At 40.2% G+C, this 14,176-nt stretch overlaps 1 protein-coding gene across 3 annotated transcripts in view; it reads right to left on the bottom strand.

The window, feature by feature from the left end:
• The window catches only part of mapre2 (microtubule associated protein RP/EB family member 2), a 74,900-nt gene that overhangs the window by 8,096 nt on the left and 52,628 nt on the right, over positions 1-14,176 (bottom strand). For all 3 annotated transcript variants that reach the window (XM_012964294.2, XM_012964295.3, NM_001126931.2), the window contains 3 exon segments: positions 12,727-12,854; positions 5,110-5,255; positions 2,659-2,872 (listed from right to left, as the gene is read on the bottom strand). In XM_012964294.2, the coding sequence (XP_012819748.1) occupies positions 2,659-2,872; positions 5,110-5,255; positions 12,727-12,847 (481 nt within the window). In that variant the 5' untranslated portion in view covers positions 12,848-12,854.

The following is a 14,176-nucleotide window of genomic DNA, read 5'->3' as shown; positions in this document are numbered from 1 at the left end:
CAAGTTGGGGAGCTGCCCCCCCCCCCACCCTTCTGTCCTCTACTTCCCTCTTAACTGTGAAAAACCTGTCCCCTCATTAGCCTCCACTGTCCCTTCTTTACCCCCCACTTTACTGGCCCCTGCCAGTGGTTTCTTCGTGAGGCTCCTGTCCTTTCCCATGTTTGCAGCTGTCCTCAGTGCTGCAAGCTTCTTCCTTATAGTCCAGAATTCAAATTCCAAGTGGAAAAATCTGCATCTCACAAGTGAATGCTGCTCCAAGATCATATACATGTGCAAGATACACATCAAGAAACACCAGCAAACCCACTGGATCTCATCTCAATGAGTATTTACAGCAGTCACCCAGTCTTCCTTGTATAATGCCTTTTTAATTCCAAATACCTGTAAGCACTTAAAATACATGCAACATTCACTTAGCAGGCCCCTCACTCCCTGAGTAGCATGTAACTTATTGAGGTTTCAAATGTCTAGAACTACTGGATGGATAGGGTATATACATTGGATGGGGTATATACACTGGATGGGGTATGCTCAATGCATGGGGTATGTGAGGACACCTACTGCAGTAGAAGGCTTAGGAAACTGACAGTAAGCAAAGCCCTAGATATATAAAAAATAAGTTCACCAATCACCCTGTTGTCTGATCGGCAGTTCCAAGTATAAGAATATTTTCAGGGATGTCTGCCAAACAACTTATGTCTGGATGCAATCCAGTTCCCACTGCTTCTACAAGGATCTTGGGGCTAAATCAAGGAATTGTAACTATTTACATCTTCCTGCACCACAAGAGCAATGCCACTCCTGAACTGCTAAAAATACGCAATGAGTCAGCACCTCCCAGCGTTTATTTGGGGAACCGTAAAGTCAGACTATGGTGGGAGCAGGGAGCATGAGTAACGTTTCATTCAGTTCCCACTGTCTCAGGGAAACCCTGCTAGACTGTGTCTGGTTTTTCCCAGCAAACCATTTCACCAAGTAAGGACACCATGCCCCCTGTGCCTGGAAAGGGACTGCAAATTTAGCTTTTTTTTTCCCTTTGCCCTTTCATTGGTTTGACTATTTCAGCATTTGCGCATATTGGATTTTTCCAGTATTTATAAACCAAAGCTCCCATAAATTTGTCTTGTTTCTGAACAGGAAAAGAGAAATATGCAAAGGCAGAAATGCAGAATTTAAGGCAGAAAGGAGGTGCCTCCCCAACTTCAAAATTCAGATTTATCTGCCTGAGGCAATGGTGTGTTTGAATTTATAGCTTTATCTGAGAATGTAAGCACTGAATTGTGCCTCAGATTTACTTCCCAGTGTCATTACATGGAACAGAATTACAGTTTCCCAGTATGTAGGTTAGCAGACCTATAAATAACATCAGACAGAAGACAAGATAGATATATATATATATACATATACAGTCAAGACCATCCCACCGATCTGTGTTAGAAATGCAAGTCAATTTACTTGTATCTGATTTCCCTGTAATTAAGGGGTATAGATGTATTTACATACATGGGTATAATATTTATATATACATAATGCAGAAATAGTATTATATAAATGCCTGCTGGTCTCTGTATGATTACATTTAGTGGCCTATTAATTATGCTGTGTAAAAAAAAAGCTGTGTAAAATAAATGGACAAGTTCATGCTGTTATTTTACATGTATGTTACTGTATGTAGAAAAGCAATTAAATTTGCCCCATGATTCCCGCTCATACTGAGCAGAGCATCTACCATCAGCTCACTAGTACATATGGACAAAGAGAGTTCAAAGGTGACTCAGGGAAGCATGAACTGAACCCCGTCTTATCCTTGTCACTACAAGGTTCTAAGTTTACTTATCTATTTAATGTTCACCTGAGAACGAACGGTAGAGTGTAAGCTGTGTGACAGAAGCGGTAGAGTGTAAGCTGTGTGACAGGAGCTCACTGCCTAAATCATTCTGCACACATTAAGTATTATTACAAAGAACTATACTTGCACCTTGATTATACCACGCCTTCTCACTGATAGATTAGAAATACATAGTATGTGTAAAATGATCGCGGAAGGTTCACTATTAACCCAGAACCCAGTTAACAATAATAATAATGTATAAAAAAAAATCAAGATTCCAGGCAGTGCTAGATTGGGGGAGGAAAAATGGACATGGTGAATTTGTAATAGGCGAAGGCATGGGATCCAAGGTTGGCCTGGGTTAGCATTAGCCATAAGTACACCTCTGTATCTCACTCAGAATAATGGGGCTCTAAGGCTGCTACACAGACATCGCCTCTAAAAGAGGTAACTAGAAAAGCAGGATGTTGGGAATTGCTGGAATGTAAGCTTATGAGTTTCCAACAGTGATACCTGTAGACTGCTGCTATTTAATATGTTTAAATATAGTGAAACTGGGGCAGTATGCAAGATATAAGAAACTTTCCCTTTGAGAAGTGCTGATGAATAGGCGTGTTGTCCCACTGTGTGCTATAACATAAGAGACATGAAACAGATCTACAGACAGTCCGAGTGCTGATAAAGCAGGTTCTTTGCACTATATCAAGCAGTTCATAGATAAGCACAGGAAATATCCTCTTTGATCAGGGAGCATAGAGCCCAGAAGTTCATGCAAATGATTATCTATACAGATTATCTATACATGGGGCACTAGACATGAACCATACCTGCTGTTGGGGAGTTGGCATGATGAGGCTTTTTTGGCAGGTTGAAGATCTGTTCGCCAGGGTCGGGGGGAGGAAGGGCATCCTGTCCTTGCCGAGCTTCCATGGGATCATATTCTTTGCCATCGTAGTTGGCATCAAAGAACTTTTTGAACCACTGAATAAAATCCAGGTTGTCCTGGAAGCGTCCTTTTACCAGTTTTTCTACTGGGATGACCTAAACCGGGACAAGAGACATGAACTGGTGGGTTAAGGGCACAAAATTTCTTAATATTAAATTTCTAATATTAATATTATAAATTTCTAATATTAAATATATATATATATATCCTTGCTCAGTGCAATAAGTTTGCCATCTTTACTTGTCACTTTTACACTATTTCTGGGATGTGCCTAGGGTTGTGCATGTGCACTGGATCTCATCCATGCCCTGAAACAGTGCTGATCAATTATTTTATTGTAGTGGGACAATTACTTTGCTTGTTTTGGGGGCTGTTTTTTAATAAAAGTATAGCTTCATAAAAAAACATCAGTAGAGATTGGACAGGCTGGAGACTATCTAGTCTTGAATGTAGTCCAGCCAAAAGGCTACAGGTTGGGTACTGACCCAAGCACTCACATCTAATTAAAAGGCTAGTTAACAGGACAAGGATAATCACAAATGGTTGAATATAAAAAGCTGCCATCTCTGCCACCTAAAGCTATATTTTTATTGTCTAAAAGCATTTACTTTAGTTTTTATAGATATTTTTCTATAACTAATGTTCATGCTCGTGGCCACCATCTTGGAGGAGTAACGATGGTTGAATGATAGAAACAGTACTCTTCCCCATGTAAGGAGAAGGGGCAGAACCTAGTCAGTGATAAATCAGTATAATGTGGTGCTTTTCATCGTAAAAATTCCACTTCCTACAGGCATGCGCATGATTAGGCTATGAATGCCTAAGTCTATGAGATATATACAAAGGAAAATCAGCTTTTTATTGTGTTATGTATGTAATGATTCAAGAAGAAGTTTTGGAAGTCTTATTATTATGAATGTTACAATGGAATTATTTTTTTTTTTTAAATAATAATAGGGATTTGTTGTATTTATGTGCTGTGCCGATAAAATGGAAGGGTACAAACATGTCAAGTCAATAATCGCATGCAGGAAGCTTGTGATGCAATTAGGGCTGTAGGGACTGTAGTGTCAGCCTGTGGTTAAGTGCAGGCTAACAATCTCCCCCTACACTTAAAATACTTCTAGTTGTGCCTGCACCCGGAAGCACTGAATTTGCCTGGGTGCAGGCACACTTAGCCGATATCTGCCAACTTACATGAGACTTTGCGTTGGTTGGTGGATATTGGCTGAGTGTGCCTACTTCACAGCGTAAGCACAACTAGAACCATATTTAAGTGTAGGGGCAGATTGTCAGCCCGCACTTACCGTGTTTCCCCGAAAAAAAGACACTGTCTTATATTTTTTAAGCTCCAAAATATGCACTAGGTCTTATTTTCAGGGGATGTCTTATTTTTCCATGAAGAAGAATACAGTACACATTTATTCCATCGTTTGAGTGGGTGTCTTATTTTCGGGGGTTGCCTTATTTTCCGAGGGGGGTGAAAAATCGGGGGGGTGCCTTACTTTTGGAGGATGTCCTATTTTTGGGGAAACAAGGTATCTGCAGGCTGAATATCCTCCTCATGTGACCTTGCCCTAAAAGGCTAAGTGGCATGCTTAGCCTGGATGCATGATTAAAGGCACCAAACCCTGGTGAAAATAGAGGACGCTGAATGGGATGGAGGTGACTTAGGCTAATGTCCCACAGGGATTAGTTGCCTGCAATAAATCTCTGCTGCTGCGGGGCAACTAATCTCCCCAAAGACCATTTACTCCAGCAATAAAGCAAATTGCCAGTGGAGAGCCCTTTGCATTGCTTAATTTTTCCAAAGTTGCCTGTAGGAGGAAAGTTTTCCCCATTTCAGAAAAATGAAGTGATGCATAAGCCTTTCCACCAGCAAAAAGGTCACCCACGGTAGCAGAGATTTAACGTGGGCGGCTAATCACCCTGTGGGACAATAGCCTTAGGAACTGTGTTGTAATACCAACGGCAGATTCCTGTCAGGGCATTTCTTTGCATTTGTCTCTCAAGGCAACTTCGGCAAATTCGGCACCGCGTATGCGATCCCACATTCTCGCCAGTGGGATGGCATTTCGGGGGGATTAGTCGCCCGCGACAAGGCACATGGGGAGATTAGTTGCCCGTGATAAAAATTTGCTATTGCTGGTGACTGATCCCTCAACATCCCATCCCACCAGCAAGAATGTAAATCGTCGGTGGGATGGCATGCAAGTTGCTTGGGGTTTACAGAGTCGCTCGAAGTTTCCTTGTGAGGCAAATTCGGGTAACTTCGGGGAACCGAATCTCCATCCCATAACTGCTGAGTGCTGAATTAGACTTAAATGTATACCTTATCAACATTCATTCTCTTAAAAGATGCTTGCAGCAGTTTGAAATTGTGGATGTATTCATGCTCCAGCTTGGCTTGAAACTTGACCTTCTTTAGACTAATGCAGCCAGGGAAGAGCATATCCATAAACTGGCAATAGGCCGCACCTGAAGAAAGACAGAAACCGGATCAGTTAGTGAGTAGAAAAGAAAAATGAGCAGGATTTGGCTGTCATTACTAGATTCTTACACATAATGCCTATTTCTCTTTGAGGATTAAGAGATTGTTAGGCTACTATGCCTAGTTTATAGTTCATTAGCATCTGCAGGAGGATCCTATGGTGAGATTTAAATGATGAAAGGAAATTACTTGGATATCACAGAAACAAAACTAGACTTTCTTTGATGAGAAAATTGTAAATGACTCAATGAACAAAAGAGCAAAGGATTATTAGTGAGCAGTTTAAGGCTCAAAGGAATAAGGGCAGGACCAATCCCATGGTAGCGATGACTAGGGTGCCGCAGTAACCTTAGATTATGGATCTGCTGGGTCACGTTTTGCCATTTAAAAAGTGTCACAGTATGGACTAAAGACTGCCGGTACTGTCCTTTAAAGGCATTTTACAGTGCATGGTACTTTGGGGGTTTAGGGTCACTGCCTACATGAAGTTCTGACTGTCACTACCCATTGCTCAAAATACCAATATACTCTAAAGAACACATCCTATTCATGAAGTGTTGGGTTTCCCAGCACAGGCTACAAATGCCCGAGTGGCAGCAGTGGGCGCTGAGCAATCTGGGAAGCATTCTGGGCTGAGTAAGAGGCAAGCGAAACATGGCTAGTGGCATGGCTTTTTTTACTGAACTAATGTTGAAAAAGTGTTACTGCTTCTTTAAGGGGCATCATACCTCCCCCTTGTTCAACATGATTTCAGTGAAAAAATAGTTCTAATCACAAAAAAATCTATGGTATTTGTTGTTCCTTGAGCAGGGCAAGCAGGAAAACTGAAGCTACTCCATGTTTGGTCCTTGCAAGGCAGACAATTAGTTTGCCAGTGCACCTATTACACCCTGCATAATGGACTCCACGTTTGGTCCTTGCTAGGCAGACAATTAGTTTACCAGTGCACCTATTACACCCTGCATAATGGACTCCAGCTTAAGAAAAATAAGTGACAATGAAAAGCGGAGAAATGGGGTTGAATACTGGGAATCTAATTATCTACCTTATGAGGACCAAACATGCAGTGGCTTCAGTTTCCCTGTTTAGCCCAAGACATAACAAAACCCATAGAACAATAGCAAAAAGTATGTTCAGCACAAGCTCTATTCATTGCACTAAAGTTACAAAGAATACAAGGTACAAAGAATATTGTGTCGTAAATCACAATACAGTGTGTATAATCGTAAAACTGGTCAGGAGTGGCACATGGTTTAAGCCTGACCTGGTGGGGGGATTACTAAGAACAAGGAGGGAAATGGCAAACCCATTAACTACCATGGGCTGATGTGATTTTTAAAGAAGTGGAGAGCGTAGGGTAAAGAGATTAATGCCACTGGGGGGTGCCAAACAAACTGTCACTACCCACTTACTTTTCCTTGTCCTGTAGTATTATGTAAGCCAAGGGAAACTGATGAGGAACTTACTTTAGTGATTTTACCTGGCAACTAGCAAAAATAAGAGTCGCCGGTGAAAGGCCTATGCCTCGCTTTGGCTTTCCAAAGTCACACAAAGTTTCCTCCTGCAGGCAACTTTGCACAATTTCTCAAAGCTGAGGTCTTTCCATTGGCTACTCCTATTGTTGCCAGCTGAAAGGCATTTTGGAGCAGTTAATCGTCCGCAATAGAAATCTATTGCAGGTGAGTAACTAACCCCATGGGAGTGGGGGGGAGACATATGAGCGGCCACCCAGGGCAGTGGTCCAAAATCAGGCTGGTCTGATCATTTCATTGTCTGACTTGCCTTGCCTGAGGCAATGGAACTAAATAACTAAGATGAAACATATTATTTGTGGTAGAAATATCCTAGTGATAGCAACAGGGAACTTCACACTACCTAGTGTGCCAAATGACTGAGCCATATACCAGCACACCGCAATTCAACATTACATAGAACCATATTCTTACAAGGTTTAAATGAATGTTTCTGTTAATAATGACTCTCATGATATGCAGATGGGAGGGACAGCAATAAAAATTATATTCATTTTGCTGAGTTTTACTAGCAGCTAGCTCATTCATGTTTCATTTTAAGCTGTATAAGTTGTTAAAAAGGAGAATTGGGTCAGCAGAGAGGCTTAGTGGTTAGCATTGCTGCCCTGCATGATGGGGTGCTGAGTTTTATTCCAGCGGCCATAGCTATCTGCAAGGAATCTCTATGATCTGTAACTGCCCTTATGTTTCATCCAGGCACTCCGGTTTCCTCCCACACTTCAAAAACATACAGATAGGTTAATTGGTTTTTGATGAAAGGGCTCTTGTGCTTGTTTTATGAATGTAATTGGCATAGGCAGAGGGAGATTTTTGTGTTTGGGGATGCTAATTGAAAATATAGTGCCAATTGCATACATCCCAGAACACATGGTAGGATAAATACAGCGCCAATTCCATACACAGTTCACCAGATTATGTGACAAATCAGGGGCACATCTTGAAAATCCAGGTCTACATGGCATTTCATTTTAATGTATCAAGTTTGCAATCAGTGCAGCCCAGCAGGCAGCATTAGAAATATACCTGATCTTTTATCTGGAAAAGTTGTGCAAGAAGTACAATACTAGTTGACACCACATTTTGGTAATTGCATTATTCTGTTTCACCCAATCCTGGTTAGATAACATGGGATCCTAGCCCACTCCAGCTCTCCTTAATCGCTCCTACCTAGGAATACAATTCATACAGGTAGGTTCCTGTGCCAGATAGATGTACACATCTTGGGGATGTTATTTTCTTACACATCCCTTCAAATTGTATGACTGAAGGGAAACTAAAGCTCCTGCCTGTGGCTTTAACATATCAGATGCCTGATAAATGATTCTGGCAGAGCTCCAAAAAACCCACTTGTCCCACCCATCTGTTCCACTTCCTGCTCCCTCCTTTCCCAGGCTGTGTAGGTGGCCAGTGGTGCTCAGCTCACTGCACTGTAGGATAGGAACCAATCAGCAGCTAGGCTGACCTGGTACAGAAGTGAAGTCTGTTTAGCTTGTGTGACTGCATGACTGTGACTGGCTATCCCCTTCCAACTGTGCTTCTGGCAGGGACAGTTAGGCCCAACTCTCATCTGAAACACGGACAGGGATCTGTGAGGATCTATAGGGAACTCCAATAAAGGGGCCATTTTTAGACCAAAGTGAAAACAGCACCGTATATCATTCATAATTGCCTACAAGATTAGAGTTTTTTTTATTCATCCTATATGTCTCCTTTAAGTTCCATTCAGTATTACCTTTTATACATGTATTATATTGCCTTTTATGCATGAACATTGTGAGAGGGCCCTTCATTTTGCAGCCCAGTGTATAAAATATTTTAGTTGCCCTTTAACATATCATATTGTTGAAATCAGCCAGCAATAAGCAATTGCATGCAGTTATGAGGACAGGGCTGCATTAGCTAGAATAGTATGTAAGAGCAGCATGTGTCATGTCAGCCTCTATGACAGTTTCACTGTATAAAAAGGGATTGTTCTGAAAGCTCTGAACAGCTATGGGAACTCTGTGAATCATATTTTCCTTCCCTTTTAATGGGACATTCCAAAAGGCTGAGATCCAGGCTCTGACAGAGTGCAGTGCTCATACATCACACCAAACTACACAACATGTTAGGCTGATCGCCTCTGTACATAGCTTAAGATACTTGTACAATGAAAAACACCATCTGTCACTTCTTTCTGGGAAGAAAGAAAAGGCAACACTCATTTTTAGGCTCTCCTTATTAATGTTAATTGTACAGTGAATATCTGCAGGCTGCCTGCTAACAGAGAGGCTGGTACTTTGCAGAAATGTGCTCTTTATAGACTGGTTTAACAGCTGGCAATCATATGCTACCCTCAGGTGGGCAGTCTGAGCTATGAGCAGGGGTTCTATTAAAAAGGCATAGTGTAATTGCCTCATAAGACGACAGTGGGCTTGCCCTGGGTGCCCCTCATTTCTGGCTTAGCTCTAGTTAGGGATGCACTGAATTCAGAATTCGGTTGGAATTCAGTCTTTTTTTAGCAGGATTCGGGCGAATCCACGCTCCTGGCTGAACTGAATATAAATCCTTAAAATCACGCGACTTGTCAAATAAACATGGAAGTTGAAAATCTCTCACTGCACACGTAGCGCATGGTTCTCTTTATCCCTTCCGTTTTCTAATTTGCATATGCAAATAAGCTTCAGTAGTTGGCCAAATCTTTTAGGAAGGATTCAAACCTAAAAATAGTGGATTCTGTGCATCCCTCCCTTTGTACCTTCCTGTGCCACTCATTCACATGCACCAAGAAGACTGGAATAGCTGCATGTAAGGGAACTCACTGTGTCTCATAAGCCTTATATGAAATTAGCAGCAACACTGTATATAAGTGTCATAAATGGATGGAATGTAACCAGGCCAGGATTTGTGGCGAGGAGTGATTAATACCACTGGGGAATGGGGTGCCTACAAACTGTCACTACCCAGTGACTTAACCTTTCCTTGTCCTTTAGTATGATGTAAACCAAGGGTAACTGATTTACTTTCAGTGATGTAGAATGCATTTCATTGGTTGCGTGTTTGTTCTGTTTGTCCATGAATGTAATTTTCCTTGAAATTAAGAGGTTTAAAATACTACCTAGATGAAAACTATGCTGTGGTTCTGTCTGTAAATAATCAATCTCAGTCAGTGTGCCCCTCATATAGCCATGCACAAATCACTTATTTCTTTAGGCTGTGCATGTGACTGACAGAGAGGTACAGAGAGCATAACATTAAAGCAGTACTGTTTAACCCTTGTCATTAAAACACTAAGGGGCCTATTTATTATGCGGTGTAAAAATCACCTACAAAATTCACCACACATTGCCAGGCTTTGCCGCCTATAAAACTGCACATTTTTTTTATATATTTTTCTTTTGCTGGAACTTATAGAAAATAACAGCACAAAATCTGGCATTCACACTGCCAAATTCGCCATGTCTATTTTTTTGTGAATTTTTACACATCATAATATATAGGCCCCCTAAATGTTTTGTTTCAAAGAAAAACTGACTCCTTTGCTTATATCCTTTGAGTACCTGAAGTTGCTAAAACACTATTTACAAAAGAAGTAAGTGTGGGTGGGTGGCTGAAGGGGGACAGTAGCATGAGGATCAGTGTAAAATAGTACATGGAGTAAAACAACCTTTGCAAATATGCAGATGAGCTCTTAGTATTGGATTATTTCCATGATCTCAGTGTATGACGTTACGTCTCACTTAAGTACAACAATGGAACCTTATAAGTGCAACATTTATTTTACACCAACCTTTACACTGTTATTTCTTGTTGACACACCTTTATAAATATGTCCCTAGAAGGTGGATGGCATGGTGTGCAAGAATGCATCAGGAAGATGCAAGTTGTTAGTCTGTTTGTAGTTCCCATGGAAACAGGGGGGTAATAATATAACATTAATAAGTAGTGTGTCAGTGAAGATCTGTATTGTATTCATATCGCAATGTGAAATTTATAACTGGATTAATTTCCTAAATTGCTGTTCTAAACTTGGGCTCTTTATCATAACTTATACATGCCAGGGAAGAATTTTCCATGACTTTACCCAGTAGAGACATAGTACATAACAAGCTGACGACTACTGCAATACCTTACTGAATGTATTTCCCCCTTATGTGGGCCTACAGAACAAAATGTACCATTATTGATATATTTCATGAGAATATTTGATCGTGACAGCTCTTAAGGCTGGTTAGGGTACATCTGTGACCTCTTAGCAATCCCAGGCCCCTATGCTGTCACTCAATGCATGTTTAAAGATGTTTTTAGAATCTTCAAGAAGACACTAGGCTTATACAGCAATGGCAGACAGGTGGCTTTCTTGCCTGTATTTACCAAAAGAATAGAAAAGGCTGCTCTAGGCTGCTACTGCTGCACAGGACACACTCCTCTTACACACAAATATTCTCCTGAGACCCACAACATCTCTTACATGACTGGAGAATTCCAATTCCAGCCTTCTCTGACTCTGCCTCACCCTACTTAGCACACTGCAAAGATGACACATTGTCAGTGAGCTGGTCTTACAAGTTTTTTTTAATGCTTTATTTTTGGCTTCTGCGTTTTACAACTTCTGATGGGATCAACACCAGAACAAATGTAACACAGAAGTGGGATAGGTAAGGGATAGGGGTAAACTCTGTTCAGTTTTGAGTTGTGATCATATTCATATATTACTGGTAGCCAGAAGGCTTTTCTTAGTCTTTATTTTAAGTCCAGATGTGGCATCAGTGTCAGGGCCAGTAGCCACCTCTGGTTACAGGAGGAGAAGGAAATCTAAGTGATTAAGGGGTTGCTGCAGTTTTATTATTAACCTCTGAACACCCAGAGTGGCAGGTATTGAAAGATTTCAAAGAGGCTGTTCACTGATTAAAGTTTTGTGTGTCGGGTTTACATATCCTTTAAAAATAACCAGTGAAGCCTGCCTATTCTCTCCCTGAAATCAGTTATCTACTGTATTTACAGTTAGCCAATATTTTTAATCCTGCAAAGAACCGAAATGCTAGGAAATCTGCAATATTCTTGTTTTCAGTGAAGTGGCGTTTTGGAGGTGAACTGAAAAAAGACATGGGCGCAGCAGATGAATAATAATCAGCAAGGTAACCGCCAGTACCATGAAATAAGCTTCCTCTCGCTGAGTTTATTATTAACATTTACTCATGCATGGCGCAACACAATAGCACTACGCCTCACACTGGGTTATTAATGCAGAGCAACCATGTGGATCAATCCAAATTACAAAGGCAGAATGTGGCCGGTTAAGCAGCTAAACTACAAGGGGTCCAGTATGTATTACTGTAAGGTGTGATAAAGGACTGGGGTTTACATAAATGTAGAATTTATTTTTTGATGCTAAATACGATGACAGCAGCACAACCAAATATACATATGCCAATATACATTTAACTGTGACTTTTAAACACAGTGTGCCAATGAGCAGATGGAACAGGACATGCCTTAATTGCGTGTGATTTTCCAGTTGCAAAAATAAATCAATGTAAAGTATGATGTTTCTCAGTGACAGTATAGATGTATGGGTGCATAGACACTAGGCACATGAGTTCACTAGCACAAGAGTCTTATGAATGGTGTTATTGCCTGCACAGATACAACACAAATGTTGTGCCTTGTGCAGAGTCCTGATAATAGTAAATGAGGCCCAAAATATTGATATGCAATTGTTTAAATGGCAAATGCATATTCTTTACACAGACAGCTTAATGTTAGTCTAATGGAAACTCATCTTTTAGGCATACAGCAGTAAGCAAAGGCAAAAGAGAATCTGTGTGAACAGTTGTAATATGTATTGACGGTACAAAAAAGCATAATAATAAGCATTAAACAAGTATGTTGTAACCTAGGAAATATTACTCATGTGTGACTAAAAACAAAACAGTTACCATCCTACCTGAACAGAGCTGCTCAACCTTAATGTAGTTTAAGCACACAATGTCATTGACCCAAGCAATGATGTCATGTCTGCTCATAGTCTCCTGGGTTATCGACGTTGAATACACATTGACCGCCATTCCCCAACTGCAAAGACAAGGCTTACATTAAACAAAATATCTATAATCTGTATATAATATAAATATAACATATATAAAATATATATATATATATCAGAGACATTAAACACCAACTAGTCACACTAATTTAAAGAATAACTACAAGAACGGTTGTGGAAAATGTATTATGAATGTATTATGAAAGGTTTAAATAATGGTAAAAAATATATTCATCAGGTGTAACCATTATCACATTGTAACATTGTTATATAACTTAAATCTCCAAAAAGATGTTGTCTAAGTCATAGTCTATAGTGTAGAGTCTATAAGGAGCAAACAAGTGTAGGGGAAATCTAGCAGAATGAGAATGCTTTTTCCAGTGAAAGCGCAGTTCATAGCTCATGTTCTATGTCTCCTTTCATCTTCTGAGGTGGTGGCAAGGAGGTGCATGTAGGTATTACCCCATATCTATCCCCTGGTTGTATTATTGCAGTAACTTTCTATGTCCTAGGATGGCTCAGAGTGACTGGGTGATTGTGTGTGAATGAGAGAGATTGTTCAAAGGTTTCTGTCCAAACACAGCACTTTTAACATGATTCCAAGGGCAGGGTGGTTGCAAAACAATGAATAGGAGAACAGAAAGCATGATGTCAATTCTTAACTATTACCTTATAAACAGCAATTTATTTTTAAAGAATGAATGCAGAATGATTGTCATGATTTACACATATATAGACAGAGACAGACATTTCACACTTACAGTTCTAAATATTGTAAAACAGATGACCATTACTCTACATTTTAAATAAAAAAAAGAAAAATCAACCTGTGTTTTACCAAGCATGCCTACCTCCCGCAAGGACCACTGATTGTGTGCTGCTACTTTTGGTACACTGCAGAGAATTTTAAATTACTCAAACTTTTTTTAAATTAAATTAACTTTATAGTCATTTATATAGTGATGACAAATTCCACAGCACATTCCCAGAAATTCTAAATCTTTCAGACTGACTCCTGCCCCATTGGAGGTTATACAGGTATCGGACCCCTTATCCGGAAACCCGTTATCCAGAAAGCTCCGAATTACGGAAAGCCCATCTCCCATAGACTCGATTTCAATCAAATAATTCAGAATTTTAAAACTGATTTCCTTTTTCTCTGTAGTAATAAAACAGTACTTTGCAATTGATCCCAACTAAGATATAATTAATACTTATTGGATGCAAAGCAATCTTATTGGGGTTAATTAATATTTGATAGATTTTTTAGCAGACTTAAAGGGGAAGGAAAGGCTAAGTCACTTGGGGGTGCTAAAATGTTAAGCACCCCCAAGTGACTTGAATCGCTTAC

Source organism: Xenopus tropicalis, chromosome 6 (assembly GCF_000004195.4).
Source record: "Xenopus tropicalis strain Nigerian chromosome 6, UCB_Xtro_10.0, whole genome shotgun sequence".
Classification (NCBI taxonomy): domain Eukaryota; kingdom Metazoa; phylum Chordata; class Amphibia; order Anura; family Pipidae; genus Xenopus; species Xenopus tropicalis.
Note: the sequence above shows the minus strand (reverse complement) of the source record. Positions and strands in the feature narration are given on the sequence as shown.